The sequence below is a fragment of the Ruditapes philippinarum genome, unplaced genomic scaffold, assembly GCF_026571515.1.
Source record: "Ruditapes philippinarum isolate M1 unplaced genomic scaffold, ASM2657151v2 ctg288_1_1_1_1, whole genome shotgun sequence".
Lineage (NCBI taxonomy): Eukaryota > Metazoa > Mollusca > Bivalvia > Venerida > Veneridae > Ruditapes > Ruditapes philippinarum.
This window is the reverse complement of record NW_026860775.1, coordinates 23263-35477: the sequence shown is the minus strand read 5'-3', so window position 1 is coordinate 35477 and position 12215 is coordinate 23263. Positions and strand designations below refer to the sequence as shown.

Below are 12215 nucleotides of genomic sequence, written 5' to 3'. Positions count from 1 at the left end.
CCTGAATGTACAAAGAAACATAGTCAGTCATAGACAGTAAGGAAATGGATAAACATAAAAACTGTAAATTTGTACATTGTACTTTGTATATAAAATAAAGTGAATGATTTATTAGCAACTATATAGTAGTATTATATCTAAAAAGCATAGACTAGTAGCTATGATCCTGCAATTAGTACATGTAAAAGTTACAAAATTATTTGTAATTGTTCTCTCTGATGAAAATACGTCAAACCACTCATCATGAGCTAACATTGTGGAAGTATAATAATTTATTTTGAATGTTTTTTTAAAGAAAATCGTGTAATTTATTTTCAGGCTTTTGAGGAAGAGTTGAAGAGACGTCAGCGTGACCTTGACACCTTACGACAACAGGCACATCCTCTACGTGATAAAGGAGCCGGTGCTCTGGTTGAGCCGGATATAGATAGACTTCAGCGACGATGGCAGGACGTGAACAATCAGGTTGCTATGGTACAATATCCTCCTATCACCATGGAGCCAGCCGTAACAGAAGGTCAGGTGACCCGGACAACGTACACGGTTGTTCAGTCAAGTGTGACACGTGCAAGCTCTCCACGAAGTTCGTCTCAAGTAAAAGTAGATATACGTCGGCTTTCCGACCAGATTGCTGACATCAACAGACAGTTAACGGGACCAGAACTCGGAGGGAAAGATTTCGATGATTTCACTAAACAAGAGGATATACTGAAGGTATATAAGTTTTTGCCTTTTAGCAAATAGATTAGATCAAAATTCATTATGACACTAACAAATACCTGTATCTCTTGCACAGTGTAATTGATTGCTTCAAAAAAACAAAACATTTTCTTTCAGTGTGCGATGAGAAAGAGATAATTTTGTCAACAAATTAAAGAGAAAGTTATGATTCTGAAGTATTTATTTTATATTTTTTGAAAAGATAGATCTTTATCCACACTTTCCACATTTCACAACAGCAACAACATTTTATTAAACATTACATACCTGTAAGGCATAATATACATTGTACATGTATATAGATTGTAACATTTACAAAAACATAAAATAGATTAATAGAACAATTGAATTAGAAAGTGAAATCATCAAACTTATCTAAAGTAATTAAGTAAAACAGCATGCCTTCAAATTTATGCTCAATTTTATGAAAACTTAGAAATTGTTCTGAGTAAAAATGTTCATACCAAAGTGTTGAAGCCGGCCTAAGGCACACGATTACCGCGGAAATAACCTGTAACTTGTCAAAACATGCAGATATTTCTGGTACTCCTCTTGTAATGGGGTAGAATTTTGGTGATTAAAATAGTAAATCATGTTATATTTCACATAATACATATGAAATAATACAGTTTCATACAATACATAATACAGTATCTAATCATACATTTCTTAGAGAATATATATGTAAATAATACATGTATGTAGAATCTCGCACAAGTTTTCATATAATTAAAAAAAAAACAAGTTGAATAAAATTAAATTATATGAGACTGTTGCGAGTATAATATTATTTTATTCAAAGAGTTCAATACATTTAGTAATGAATATCACATACCTAAGTAAGAACCATTTTCAGCTAAAACAATCATTGATTCATTGAAGCACCTATAATATTTACAATGTAATATTCATAATATTTACTTACAATTATCATATTAACACTATTTTCATATATTAAAAACTTAAGTGGTGTCACATAAAAATATATGCGCGACCATGCAATACCATTATTACTGAGTCTCAAAAGTGGCAAGGCTATGTGATATCTAATCATGAGAGTTACCGTATTTGAAGACAAGAAAAGTTTCAAGTTATTTTGTAGGCACTAAGTTTTGTTAGGAACATAAACTGTTAACAGTAATAAGTATAATAGTGATAATAGAGTGTCAGCCTTCTTGTATATATAACACTAATTGTGAGATTCTTCATTAAGTCAGAGTATAGATCCAATGTGACAATATGACACCATCAAATGCCAGAACTGTAAAATGATTTACTCGCAGTACCCCTTAATGGTCATGATGAGCTTTTGAATCAAACTTGACTTACATATTTTATCACTAGTAGACTTGGTTTCTATTGTTAAGCTGCCTGAATCTGTTAAGCATTACAGAGTTATAGCCCCTGAAAGAACAAAAAAAATATGCATTTTTGTCTTTTCTACATGATAGCATTTTCAATAATTATCTTATTTGATCAACAAAGCTACCTGAAACAGTTATGCATTACAGAGTTATGGCCCCTGAAATGGCCAAAAATATGCATTTATCTTGACTCACACTATATGATAGCATTTTCAGTTTGTTAAGAACCAAACTTGTGCAGAACTGTTTGAATTAGTAGATTTCAAAGTTGCTGGCTTGGGTGATTTCATGATTCGTAATTTCTGTTCTATTTGGTGGAGGGGGGGGGTTAAGCCCGGTAAATCTAAAGAGATAGATTATCATATAATACCTGTACTGTATATCTTGTTCTGTATTATTGTGATGCTTTGTTAATTGTATGAGGCAAGCTTGTATCATAAACATTATTACAAGTTAGCCAAGATGTGCCATGAAACAACACAGGGTAATTATAATGAGCAATAGATGTCCCAAAAATGTCTTCTTACATCATTATATATAACAGAATAAAAGCCTACAGAGCAAACAAAAACACTGTATGTGCCAAATGGTAAACATTACTGTAAACTGGCTAATTTGATCACAGTGATTTGACTATCAGAAAGTCTTGTTACATATCATATCATATTGATTATCATATTGATCTACTGTAAACTGTGTAATTTTACAGAAAATTTAATTTCACAATTTATTAGTTAAATGGTTTAACTTTCAGAAGGGTTGCTTTTTTTTCAGCTGTCACAAACAGCACACCAACAAGCTTTTTGTATAATTTAAAATCTTGCTCCTGCTTACCCCTTTGTTGCATACAAGAACACTATCTGCCAACATTAGGGATATACATGTTATTGAAATATAAAATTATTTATTTGAATTTTTGTGGTATTTTTATCATATTTTTGGTTTGAAGTCGGAATTAAAATCATTTTATCTTGATTCATTTTTCTTTATAGTAATTTTATAGTTCAAGTTCTGGCAAAGGGTTACCAGTCTATAAAACAATAACTGATTATAATAACTCATATAACAACAGGCTCAGTCTGTACTAAAATAATATCTGACCAGACTTTATAGCCATCATACCATTGGCGGCTTTATTTTAAAGTTTTTATCCGGAATTTTCATAATTAATAATGGCTACAATAGATAATACCAAAGTGTATGCAGGGCAAACACATAACACAAATCCGTCAGAGTAAAGGTTAAAAGGAAAACAAAATGTTTGATTTAAGATATAAGAGCTATTATAGAGTTTATTAATATTTTTTAATATCTGAAGATGTGCCTGTGTGTGTGTGTGGTAATATAAATGTATTATATTAATTAGATCTCCAGGAAAGTTGGTAATATAACACTGATTATGAGGTTAGGAATAGAGAGGTTGACTACTACTGTGAAATTATATGTGAAGTCAGTGAGTGTATATCTATCAGTGCAGGGCGGGATAAGCTCTTCTTGTACTTAAATAAAACAGGCTGCACTGTTATATAATGTCATAATAAGGTAAATGACCTGTGTGGTAACATGGTACAACAGTTCATGATAAGTTATATGTATTATTGTCACCTTTAGCCTCTGTTGCATATCTTAAATGGACTTATCCATCTTTCATTCTGGACAGACCATTATTTTTATTGTTTCTTTTTTTTATAAGATAACTGAACAATATGATTTACCTAAATGCAAAAATTTTAATTTTTAAACAAATTTTGACTTATTTTATTCAACAGAAGCATTTTTGCTGTCTTAAATGCCTTTCTCTTAAAGTATTATTGTTTAAAAAGATTTATTAAAGTTTGTTTTAACTGATTTATTTGATGTTAAGTTATGTTTCTACTTGAGATAATTTTCCCTCCATTATACAGCTGACTGGCAACAATAGCATATCAATATGAGCCGCGTCATGACTAAACCAAGTAGTGTGTTTGCGACCAGCATGGATCCAGACCAGCCTGCGCATCCGCGCAGTCTGATCAGTATCCATGCTGTTAGCTTACCAACTCAATTACAAGTAAAGAAACTGATAGCGAACAGCAAGGATCCTGATCAGACTGCGGGGATGCGCAGGCTGGTCTGGATCCATGCTGGTCGCAAACACACTATGTTGGTTTTGTCACGCCACGGTTCAATTATATTTAATTCTCAAACTACCCTGTAAACTCCTGATGTCTACCTGTGAGAAATACTGCCATCATAGGTGTCTTTTACAAATGGGGTGTATAACATGAAAGGGAAGTAACTCTTTATGCTACACAAACTATTAGCCTGCAAAATATGAAATAGAGCAAATGCAAAAAGAAATATAAGCAATCACAAATGTTGGGATAAAGTTGTTTTAGTGTATTTGATTAAAGAAAACGGTAAAATATAAAATAAAAATGATAATAAGTTTAAAAAAAATGACCTACATTTCGGCTATTCAATAGCCTTCATCAGGGTTAGTTTAAGTTAGTTGCTTAATTTTAGTTTTGATATAATAAAAAAGCCTTGCACAAACAATTAACCTTTATAAAGTGGAAACAGAACATGTGCATTTGATAACTTTATGAGCATCCTTTATGGAATGATTTACTGAATAGTTTAAGAATCATCTTTGAGAGGAATCAATGTCTTATCATTAAATCATTATACACATACTTATTTCAGGGTATACATTGGCACAGGGTTAGTATATATAACAATTATTCTTGATATAATAACATATTTATATGTTTACATAATCATATATATGATACAGTATATAAATAGTCATGCAAGTACATTGGTGATGGATAAAGAAATAACCTTAATTATTATATTATATACATGTATATATACCCATGATTATCTTCTTCAGCCATTATTTCTAGTAGACATTCATGTTCATCATACAATATACTGTGAGGCCAGTCACCAGATTTCTGGAATGCAGCCTTCCCATTGGTCAATGTTTTGATATACCTGGCATAGTAATTATATAACAATTACCTGTAATGCGATTTCCTATAATCCAGTTTTATACTTTAAGTTAATTAAACCTGTTTCAAATTCTATCAATGCATATAAAGTAATATGAAATTCTATTGTCAATATTTTAAGTAATATTATAGTTGAAATAAGCCCAACCATGATAGAAAATAATAGATAATATGAATTTTAATATAAATATAATGCTTTAATGTTTATAGAATTACAAACTCTAGATTGACTGTTTGATTTTTTGCTGCTCCAGTATACTTCTAAAGGATTTAAAGTTTTTAATTTTGTAAATTAACTTCTTGTATAAATGAGTTAGATAAAGTTATTACTTCTTGAACTATCCTTCAAAACCATTGAACTACATACATGTATGTTTTGAAACCATAAAATGGCAAGCATGTCAATATTCTGGAATTAATGCCAATATAGGTTTCATGGAAATTATAAAGGGATTAATATAGGGGAAAAAATGGAAACATACTGATACATTATTGTTCCTGGTTTAAGGTCTATATTATTATATGTATCATCTAGTATGAATTTCATTAAAAAATAATTTTACAAAATATCTCCTTTAGTTCAGTGTGAACACTGTTCCATCTGAAATGCTAAACTAGTTGCTACTGCATGGACAATATTGCTAGATAAAAAGGATTTTAAAATTTTACAAAGTAAAACCCATCTTAATGTAATGTGCCAGTGTTTGATAACTTTAATGAAAGGCTTTTCTTGTTTCAGACTGTGTAAGGTGGATATTATTTAAGCCATGATTATGCCTTTTTTTAAAAACCAAAAAATTGAAGCTATTGTCATGTTTGTTTTGGTCTATTTTCTCAGAAACTATATCAAAGCTTAGTCAAATTCACTCCAAGCACAGCGGACAGCATGCCCTACCTTTCTCAGCATTGGCACAGAGTAATAAAAGCAAGGTCCAAAAAGGGGCATAACTTGTTTTGATTAACTATAAAAATTATTTAAAAGGTGAAGATGGTTTGTTTTTAATAGTACTTTTTAGGATTTTTAGGCCGGGGATTACTTAATAAAGTTTAATTGATTTTATATTTATCAATATCATTTATAGAAATGCATTTTATAATAGCATTTATAGTGTCAGAATGGGGCATGTGGTGTGTTTTGTGATACAAAAAGAGAATTTTCTAAAACTTCATTTGTAATGTTTCTAAGTTAATGGGTAATTATAGCTCACTTATTCTCCAGTAAACTGTTTATTCTAGGTAATTATACACACAAGTGTATGTTGAGTTGTTTGAATTCTTCTACATCAGTGTATTTATAGACTATATTAAAATGTCAAGCTACTATTTCAGTAAAAATGAGAACATTCTTGTCTGTAATTACTCAGATATTTTCAATGATTGCAACAAGTCTGCCAGCTTTTCTTTTAATCATTTCACAAAATACACAAAAAGATTAACATTCTAGTCTGATTTTCTGTGTCAGAAAACTGTAATTACAAGTGGGGTGTATTGAAATCAGGGGAAGTAACTGTTAACTGTGTTCATTATTCAAGGGAAGTAACTGTGAAAGTACCATCCAAGGAGGTTATAAGAATTGGGGTTTAATTAAATTATAAGATGTTATTAGCAATATTATGATGAATGTAATTGTTATAAGCTGTTAGTACCTTAATTATATTTTGTTGAGTGTGAAAAAAAGTGAAATTATTAAAATTTCATTTGAAAACAAATCAAGTAAAATTCTTATGACAAATTTTACGAAAATGCTGCTTCTGTAGTTATTTTATATGATAACTTGTCAATTCATTTATATAAGAGTAGGAACACCTATTTCTATAATAAATAAACATATTTTCAGGAGTCATTGCAAAAAACATTGTTCCATACACTGCATGTTTTTTAGATTTTGGCAAGCTTAACTATGATAAAGTTACCATGTTTATCTTGCACAAATTTTTTCATGCACTTTCTTTCTGTAAATGTGTGAAATGATAATCATTTCAAGAGACTTTTGCCAGTTACTGATCCTGATAGTGAAGTTTTATATTGTAATTTTTAATATTCAAAATGAAATGTCTGGGTGGTAGTGCGGTGGTTTTTGGATTGAAAGATGTTTGCATTAAGATAAGATACAGATTTTAATTGTTTTGAATGCTAGGTTATAAACCTGTCTCAACAGATATATAATTCCTGAAATTTATTTCTCAGATCCAGGTATATCAGAGATAAATTATAGTTTAAAAGACATATTATGATTAAAGTTTATAAACAAATTTTGATAAACAGGGAAGGGAAACTATTCTGAGATACTTTCATGGAAAGAATCTAGACTGAAGTACTATCATGAAAAGGTACTTTCATGTAAAAGAAATTATACTGAGAGATACTTTCATTTAAGAAACTACTGAGAGGTATTTTCATGTAAAAAGAACTTACTGAGGTACTTTCATGTAAAGAAACTATTATAACTGAGGTTCTATCATGTAAAGAAACTATACTGAGGTTCTATCATGTAAAGAAACTATACTGAGATACTTTCATGTAAAGAAACTATACTGAGGTTCTTTCATGTAAAGAAATTATACTGAAGGTACTTTCATGTAAAGAAACTTTACGAGATAGTTTCATGTAAGAGAAACTACTCTGAGGTACTTATTAATTGTAAAGAAACTATGGTAATTATGGTACTTTCATGTAAAAAAAGTGTACTGAGATACTTTCATGTAAAGAAACTATACTGAGGGTACTTTCATGTAAAAAAAACTATACTGAGGTTCTCTCATGTAAAGAAACTATACTGAGGCTCTCTCATGTAAAGAAACTATACTAAGGTAATTTTATGTAAAGAAACTATACTGAGATACTTTCATGTAAGAGAAACTTCTCTGAGGTACTTATTAATTGTAAAGAAACTATGATATGGTACTTTCATGTAAAAACACTATATTGGGGTACTTAATAAGTGTAAGGAAACTATACTTTCATATGGTACTTTCATGTAAAGAAAACTGTACAGCTGGCGTTGATTTTGCCTGCGTGCTCAATTGTACTTTTAAAAATTTATTTTCATTCTTAACTCATATCTATAACGGATTTATCCTGCTATAAACTTGGTTCATTCAATTTTCAAGGGATTTTGTTACGTCAAAAGAATAGAATTGAGCTAGTATTAGCATAGAGCCTGGTTAGACTGTACAGATTTACAAACTGGCTTGGCTCTATACTGGTGGCAAAGGTTAATCAGTTAGGTTCCTGCATGGTAAAGGTTTAATATGATGGTAAAATCTTAAACTTTGTTAATGTGATTGTCTGAGAATATGGTATATCTATTACAGCATATTGTTAACAAGTTATATAACTTTTGTTTATATTATCAGACATAGCTAGACATAGATTGTTATGTCTAAACTAAGCGAAGATTTGGTGACAAGTAAACATAATCACTTCAATTAGAAAATAAATACCTCAGTGATGACTTCTTTCTTATTCTACACACTTGTTAATTCATTTAACCTGTCAGTCTTCTATCTTCGTATCTGCTTGTGTGCCAAATCTTCTGTAAAACGTTGCCATGTTTCATAGAATATACAATTTATTTTCTTTTACAGACTTTTGTTAACTTTTACTTGTTTTAATACTTGTAAATAGCAATAAAATAAATGCCTAGAATGATCTGTTAATCAAATAAGTTAATACATTAACAATTTATCTTGGTTTATGTGATGTAATGATTGCTGGAAAAGCTTTGGTGGTTCAACCCAAGATATCCATACCTAGGTACTTGCTTAGATTATTACAACAGGTCAACTGAAGGCACCTAATGACATAGAATATGTTGATGGTTCTCAAGTATTTCTGGGTGTTCATGGCCGAGTGGTTAGGTTGTTAACTTTGAACCACTTTCCCCTCACCACTTGGGTTTAAATCCCTGCAGGGGCTTTCAGGTTCATACATGTATGGATGCTGTCCTGCAAGCTCACAGAACATCAGTGGTTATACTCAGATGATTGCCTGGAGGGGCAACTGGGGTATTTCTCCACCAGCTAATCTGGAAAGTGGTAATAAGACCAACAAAACAAATGAAACAACATTTATTTAGTGAGTGTCAAAATTAATACATATTTTTAGCAAATATGTCTTCAAGGTTGAAAACACCTAAAACTTAACAGAACAGCTTGGATTAAATGTTTATAGAATTTTCAAACTTGTTTTTTTTTGTATTATAAAGGAGGTACAGAAACGTTTAGAAGATGCTAAAGCAGGTATAGATAGACTGGATAATGAGAAAGAAGAGATATTTGCTCAATGTGAACCTGATGAAAGAAAAAGGTTACGGTCACTACTACAAGATCTACATAGTTCCTGGCAGGATATTAATGAATCTTATACAGATAGACACAGGTAAACTTGATTATATCTCACAAGAGTAAGGGAGTAGGGGGTCAGGTGGGGGAGGGTTAGGGTTAAAGGAAATTTTACCTTTAAAGAAGATGAAAAATGAAAGGGAGAAATATCTATGTTGATAAAGGATTTGAAAAAGTCGTGTAGGTTTTTAATTAGAATATAACTGGATGAATTTTGAAGAGAAAAAATTGTATTTATTATGAAAAAACTGTTTTATTCTTTCCTCTTCTTTTCTAAAATAATTCCTTTAACACTCATTTTCAATCAATTTCATGCTTTGATCGCACTCTTCTGTGTTCAGCCTCAACTTTAATGTCAATTTACAGTTAAATCTTTGATTCTTTTTAAAAATAATGAAATAATTTTAAAAATGGATTGAGAAGTTTTCTACAGTAATTTTAATCTGAAAATCGTGGAAAAATGAATATTAAAGTCATTAAATCATGAGAGATTAATGTCCTGTCATAAAGTGACCACAGTATCAACTGTACTGGACATGACCTTTAATGTGATATATCATCATTTTACATATTGAAGCAACAGTCAAATTGAAAATATTTCATCTTGCAAGTCATATTCGTATAACTACAGTTACACCAAACTATTTAGGTTTTAAACTATAATATGTCAGATCATTGACTCAGTTAAAATTGTTTCTACCCATTTAACCTCTTAAGTATAAAATTGACATTTCTAATGTAATTGATACATAATTACTTAGTTGCTTTCTAAAATCAATTAAGTCTTAATTATTTCAATTTGTCGGTATATACCGGATTTCTCCAGTATTAAATTTCTCTAAAAAATTTAGCTGAACGATATGAATAGGTTTTGAAAAGGGAAAAGTTCTGTATTACTTATATTACTACAAATAACAAGTGTTAAGTATTTGTTTCAAAAAGTTATTTAAGATGATTTATTAAGGAGAGAAAAAATCCAATTAGTGAATTGAAATTCTTTTTGGAAATTTAGACTTGAAACAAGTCATTGTTTGGATAAGAATGTTGCTGAATTTAAAGAAAACATGACTGTGTAATTAAACCATCCTTTAAATAAATAGTGGTGTTAAAAATTTGTTGAAGTTGTTATAATATCTTCATTATGCCCCCATTTCGAAGAAAAGGGGGTATATTGCTTTGCACTTGTCGGTCCGTTGGTCCGTCGGTCCGTAGACCAAATGGTTTCCGAGTGATAACTAAAGAACCCTTAGGCCTAGGAACTTAAAACTTGGTATGGTGATTGGTCATGACCAGTAGATGACCCCTATTGATTTTGGGGTCAAGGGGTCAAAGGTCAAGGTCACATTGACATTGTAAGCAAAAACGGTTTCCGATCAATAACTAAAGAACCTTAAGGCCTAGGAACTTCAAACTTGGTATGGTGATTGGTCATGATCAGTAGATGACCCCTATTGATTTTGGGGTCAAGGGGTCAAAGGTCAAGGTCACATTGACCTTGTAAGCAAAAACGGTTTCTGATCAATAACTAAAGAACCTTAAGGCCTAGGAACTTCAAACTTGATATGGTGATTGGTCATGATCAGTAGATGATCCCTATTGATTTTGGGGTCAAGGGGTCAAAGGTCAAGGTCACATTGACCTTGTAAGCAAAAACGGTTTCCGATCAATAACTAAAGAACTTTAAGGCCTAGGAACTTCAAACTTGGTATGGTGATTGGTCATGATCAGTAGATGACCCCTATTGATTTTGGGGTCAAAGGTCAAGGTCACATTGACCTTGTAAGCAAAAACGGTTTCCGATCAATAACTAAAGAACCTTAAGGCCTAGGAACTTCAAACTTGATATGGTGATTGGTCATGATCAGTAGATGATCCCTATTGATTTTGGGGTCAAGGGGTCAAAGGTCAAGGTCACATTGACCTTGTAAGCAAAAACGGTTTCCGATCAATAACTAAAGAACTTTAAGGCCTAGGAACTTCAAACTTGGTATGGTGATTGGTCATGATCAGTAGATGACCCCTATTGATTTTGGGGTCAAGGGGTCAATAGTCAAGGTCACATTGACCTTGTAAGCAATAACGGTTTCCGATCAATAACTAAAGAACTTTAAGTTCTAGGAACTTCAAACTTGGTATGGTAATTGGTCATGATCAGTAGATGACCCCTATTGATTTTGGGGTCAAGGGGTCAAAGGTCAAGGTCACATTGACCTCTTTGGTAAAAACGGTTTCTGATCAATAACAAAAGAACCCTTAGGCCTAGGAACTTCAAACTTGGTATGGTGATTGGTCATGACCAGCAGATGACCCCTATTGATTTTGGGGTTAAGGGGTCAAAGGTCAAGGTCACATTGACCTTGAAGGTAAAAACGATTTCCGATCAATAACAAAAGAACCAAAGAACCCTTAGGCCTAGGAACTTCAAACTTAGTATGGTGATTGGTCATGACCAGCAGATGACCCCTATTGATTTTGGGGTTAAGGGGTCAAAGGTCAAGGTCACATTGACTTTGTAGGTAAAAACGGTTTCCGATCAATTACGAATGAACCCTTAGGCCTAGGGACTTCAAACTTGATATTGTAATTGGTCATGATCAGTAGATGACCCCTATTGATTTTGGGGTCAAGGGGTCAAAGGTCAAGGTCACATTGACCTCTTAGGTAAAACGGTTTCCGATCAATAACTAAAGAACCCTTAGGCCTAGGAACTTCAAACTTGGTATGATGATTGGTCATGACCAGTAGATGACCCCTATTGATATTGAGGTTAAGGGTCAAAGGGCAAGGTCACA

At 31.9% G+C, this 12215-nt stretch overlaps 1 protein-coding gene across 1 annotated transcript in view; it reads left to right on the top strand.

The window, feature by feature from the left end:
• The window catches only part of LOC132713337 (dystrophin-like), a gene marked incomplete at its 3' end in the record, with an annotated part of 157509 nt that overhangs the window by 128229 nt on the left and 17065 nt on the right, over positions 1-12215 (top strand). Inside the window, 3 exon segments of the mRNA XM_060695887.1 lie at positions 319-714; positions 4770-4787; positions 9288-9460. Coding sequence (XP_060551870.1) covers positions 319-714; positions 4770-4787; positions 9288-9460 — 587 coding nt within the window.